The 5,150-nt window shown below is 35.6% G+C and overlaps 1 protein-coding gene across 1 annotated transcript; it reads left to right on the top strand.

Moving 5' to 3' along the window:
- The first annotated feature begins 642 nt into the window (after positions 1-642).
- On the top strand, positions 643-4,839 carry LOC138697887 (tetra-peptide repeat homeobox protein 1-like). Its single transcript, XM_069823471.1, has 2 exons — positions 643-688; positions 4,005-4,839. The coding sequence occupies exons 1-2, from the start codon at positions 677-679 to the stop codon at positions 4,689-4,691; spliced, it is 699 nt and encodes a 232-aa protein (XP_069679572.1). The 5' UTR covers positions 643-676; the 3' UTR covers positions 4,692-4,839.
- The last annotated feature ends 311 nt before the right edge of the window (positions 4,840-5,150 follow it).

Here is a 5,150-nt window from a genome sequence, read left to right as displayed (position 1 = left end):
CTACTACTACTATCAAAACGACCACTAGTACTGTCAAAATCACTATTAGTACTATCACCACCGTCACTAGTATTGTCACTACCACTACTATTACCGCAATCACCACTACTACTACTATTATTATTACTACTGACACCACCACTACCACTGGCTACCACCATTCTTGGTACTAATACTACGTACTACAACCAGCAGTAGTGTGACTTTTATTGTTGAACCATTATGCCTTCTTTGCACGGGAAGCACATATATTTGGCGAGCTGTGTAAAGTTATCCTCATATGCTAGGGTGTATAGAAGTGTGTTTAGCATACCGATCTGTTCCTGCTCAAGGAGAAACAGAGACTGAGACCGAACTTTTTCAGACAGGAATGAAAGGCGAGTCCGATTCGAATGATACAAATGCCACCACTCGGGCCAGCTGTGGACAAACACGACGACTGTGTTTAATCCATGTACACTGAACAGTATAACCTATTAGATAAATCTGTAGAAAGTGCACGCATTGTTAGATCATTGCCTCGTCCTGGTGTCATCACCTCGCGAAAGTTTTCTTATAAGGGATGTAATTAGTGCGGAAGCGGGGGAGTTGCGCAATATATCGCGGAATGAGACGCGTCTCGTACCGTATAAAAGACAACCGCTGGACGTTATGAAGCACAATCAACTTCAGCAACATGAAGCTTTTAGTAAGTACAACAATTAAGTATTTTTGTGTAGAATTAGATATCAAATAATTAAGATTGTTATTTTATAGGAAAATAATTTAAAATGTTTGTTTAAATGTCATTTCGTTCATACAAGAGTTAAAATACCTCTCTTTAATTATTTTTTGCAATGTTATATTTACTTTAAGTAAAAATAAACTTAAATAGTTATTTTGTTTATCATTGGAAATATAAAGATAGTAACATGACTACTGCAAAATATGTTTTTGGAAATTTTCGTGAAAATACACGTTTTAACATCTCACACTGAAAAAGTCGTTTTCAATGTACTTTTTTTTAAACACAGAACGTCTTTTGTAAAAGTATTGCACAAATTTTGTTTCTACTAGCAGATTCAACTGAAAATGATTCATAATATAAAGTATCACTTTTACAAAGGAACCAAAAGAGTGACATTTTACTTAATATTGACAGTAGTTTCTGGATATTTTATTACATTTAATATAGTAGTAAACAAAATAGTATAGACAGTACGTCTAGATAAAAGATACCATTACGGAAATTACCATACATGTTGATACGCGGGGCATTGATTCTACCGCTAAATTTAGGAGTAACTTCAATTCCGACTACATTTATCTAGAGAAAATCAAAATCTCGAGTGACATTTTGATTATTTTGCGATTATGATAATACATAGTTGATTATAAAATTACGCATATTTTTATTACGTAATATATTTCATTTACGAACCTACATTTCATTAGCCGATAAGAGCTTTGCCTCCTCCATTATGGAAATGATTGGCAAATACTGGTATTTAACAATAGTTGGAGTAATAAAATTATGATTAAAGAAATATTGAAAGCAAATATTTTATTGTGAATTAGGTGCGTTTATTTATTAGTAGTACAGAAGTATTTTTATCATAAGTAGATATTTCTTTAATTTTGTAATTATTCTAAAAATAGATTCCAAAATATAAATTGCGGCCATCAGTGTAGCTCAGTCGGCTGAGACACCTGCCGATCCGAATTTGCGAGTGGGCTGATTACCTGGTTGGGTTTTTCCGAGGTTTTTCTCAACCGTAAGGCGAATGGCAGCTAATTTATGGCGAATCCTCCGCCTTATCTCGCCAGATACCATCCCGATATCACCAATCCCATCGACGCTAAATAACATAGTAGTTCATACCGTGTCGTTAAATAACAAATTGAAAAAACTACATATTAATTTATTTTGTATCAGATGGTGTTAAATTGTTCATATCGGCATGAACGCTATGAACTTCTAAATTGCCTAGGTAGGAGAAAAAAATTTCCAAACAATAACAATGAGACATAATCGATAATTGAAAAGTATAACTTTTTACTGAAGTCTGTGATTGATTCGAATTCAGTGGGTTTTTACACTCCATTAGTGGATATAATATGAGTGAAATATTCCCTTATGATATTACATTTCAATCGTAAACTTCGTCAGAAGAAATATTAAGGTGTTGAAGTCATTCTTCTTGTTCTTCTCTTCTTCTTCTTCATCATCATCTTCTTCTTCTCCTTCTTCTTCACATTTTACACCATTTCGTATTTCTAATCATGAAATAGATTTCCTTCACGCTTGGAAGCAGAGAGGTCGCAGTCAAATCACCATATTTAGCCAGAGTAGCGCTCAAAATGCTACTAATTACTGTCATCTTGAAGATGAAGGGCAGACAGATTCTCATAAAGCGATCAAAATTAGAAATAAGGCTTAAAGATATTTAAAGGAATGATTGTTTTGTAAATTATCGCCGTATTACCCTGTTACTATTCTTCTTCTTCTTCTTCTTCTTCGTCTTCCTTCCGAAGTAGACATATTGCCTGTTCTCTTTCAATAGGTGCCTCTAGATTATAACATTTTTCCATCTTTGCTTTGCGCGATCTATAATGTAGACTCTATTTACCAGTAATTATTGATATTTCTATTCTTACTATTTTTACTCTCCTTTTATATTTCCTGCGGCTTACATGACCATTTCATTCAGTTTTCTGTTTTTTTTATTATCCATTCTGTTATTTTTTCAGTCTTTGAGTCCAGCCTGTTATGTCAATTTTATTTCCATCGCCTATTGTTTCATTTAAAATTGTACTCAAGACTTTAATTTCTGCGATTTATAACACGTGCCTTGTCTTGATGTAATGGCTGTGTATGCCAAAATTGATCTCACTATCGATTTGTAGATCCTTACCTTTGCCTCAGGTTTTAGATGTTTGTTGCACCAAATTGTATGAAATTTATTAGTTTTGTTAACTTGAAGAGATATTTCATGTAAATATCCATAACTGTTGTATTAGCATGAAAATATTGGAAGTTTATTTGTTCAATTATATTATTTTCTACAACTAATTTGCTTCCTATTGGGAGTGGAAAAATGATCATAGCCTTAGTTTTATGTTGGATATTACCATATTATATCTTCTTGCCATTATGTTGCACTTACAGAGCAATCTTTGCAAGTCATCTTCAATTAGGTGCAGAAACATTTGCATAACTTAACGATCTGGTATTTCTCATCCGATAGCCTCTTTCCATTTCAATTTCCTTAACAGTCTCGTCCATAATCAGACTGAACAATAAAGGAGTTTCTGAATCGCCCCAGATTCAATTCTCTATTGGGATTGTGAATTCAATTTTTATAATGAGACCTATTACAGAAAAAGCAATTGAATCAAACGAATTTTATCTGTTTCATATAAGTGGAGAAGCTATTTGACCATATACAGTAGTGGCAAAAAAAACCAGACCGACCCTTGTAGGTGATTTCAGAGCCTTGTTCACAATGACAGCGTGATATACTGGTAACTAAGACTTTCGTGGTTCGAATCCTGCCTGTGAAGGAAACTTTTTTTGATCTTTATTCAAATTCATTCGCGATACTTTTCGATTGCAGCGATATTTTACTACTTAATTACCTTATTATTCCCGTAACATGAATTTTACCATCATATTTTCTAATGGCTTTCGAAATGGGCTACGTCAGCAGTCGAAACTACAACAATTTCAATAGATTACTCGCTACCTTGTGAATGCGGGCGTGGCATGCGCAATGGCTCATTTCGGGGACTTTGATTATTCCCTCGGTCCGCTTTTTTGACACTACTGTACACTTAAAATATATTTTGAATATTTTAAATAATCGACAAGTACCTATAAACATAATCAAATTAAATAGAAAATACTTCCCCTAATAAAAAAGCAAAGTTAAAAATGAAAGGAAATTCGTCAACTTACTGATATTATTTATTTTACTTGTGATAAATCAAATTTGATAAAGTTTACATACTGTGATGTCTTCCAGATCTTCACTTTTATAGCAGTAACAGTGTCCTTAGTTCTGGCTGAAGACCAGAAGAAGGAAAAAAAGACAGACAAGAGAGGACTGCATGATCTGGGTTACGGGATTGGAGACTACGGGCATGGAGGTGGTCTGTCCTTCGGAGGTCATGAACACATCGGGCTGGGCGACCACTCCTTGGGAGGATTCGAGCATCTCAGTTTGGGAGGTCACTCTCTCGGAGGCCATGGTGAATCCCATGTCAAGTCTATCACCATTACTAAGGAAGTCAAAGTGCCTATCCCTCATCCTTATCCAGTCCATGTTGAAAAGAAAGTTCCATTTCCTGTAAAGGTCCCTGTTCCTGTACACGTAGACAAGCCCTATCCAGTTCCTGTACCCAAACCTTACCCAGTATATGTAGAGAAGAAGGTTCCTTATCCTGTAGACAAGCCAGTTCCCTATCCAGTGAAGGTCCCTGTCAAGGTCCCCGTCCCTGTACCCCATCCTGTCCATATTCCTAAGCCCTACCCAGTCAAGGTGCCCGTTCCTCATCCCTATCCAGTGAAGGTGCCAGTGGTGGTGGAGAAGAAAGTACCAGTTTTCATCAAGGGACATGACGGAGATTTCCATGGAGGTCTGGAAGGTCACGGCTTTGAAGGACATGGATTTGAAGGACACGTTGGATTCGACTTTGGAGGCCATCACTAGATCCTGATACAAGTTTCGAAAAATTTATATCAATTTTCGCATGTTTTTACGTTTGTCGAAATGAAGATTGTGTGTATTGTATGAATGTTGTGAATGTTTTGTGTATGTAATAATTAGGGAATAAATGTTGCAGTTATAACTGTTATAATGTCTTAACCTTATTCCACAACATTTTTAATTTTAGTATAGTTGCTGGTTTGAAGCAATATTACCATATTTGCCACGTTGCTTCAGTCCAATATCTATCCCACTTTTCAAAGATTCGTGATTTCAATTACGTAGAAATACTATAAATTACCATGAAGTTATCCTCGATGTTTTAGTGATTACGTTTGCCAATCGCACTGAGACCTTATGCCAAGGTAGGGTTTTTAAGGGTTGATATGACTAAAATGTTATGAATAGGGATATCCTGAACTAGCACCAACAGATAGCGCGCGTGTACTTTGAGGGGTGCGC

This window comes from Periplaneta americana, chromosome 4 (assembly GCF_040183065.1).
Source record: "Periplaneta americana isolate PAMFEO1 chromosome 4, P.americana_PAMFEO1_priV1, whole genome shotgun sequence".
In the NCBI taxonomy this organism is placed as follows: Eukaryota; Metazoa; Arthropoda; class Insecta; order Blattodea; family Blattidae; genus Periplaneta; species Periplaneta americana.
Note: the sequence above shows the minus strand (reverse complement) of the source record. Positions and strands in the feature narration are given on the sequence as shown.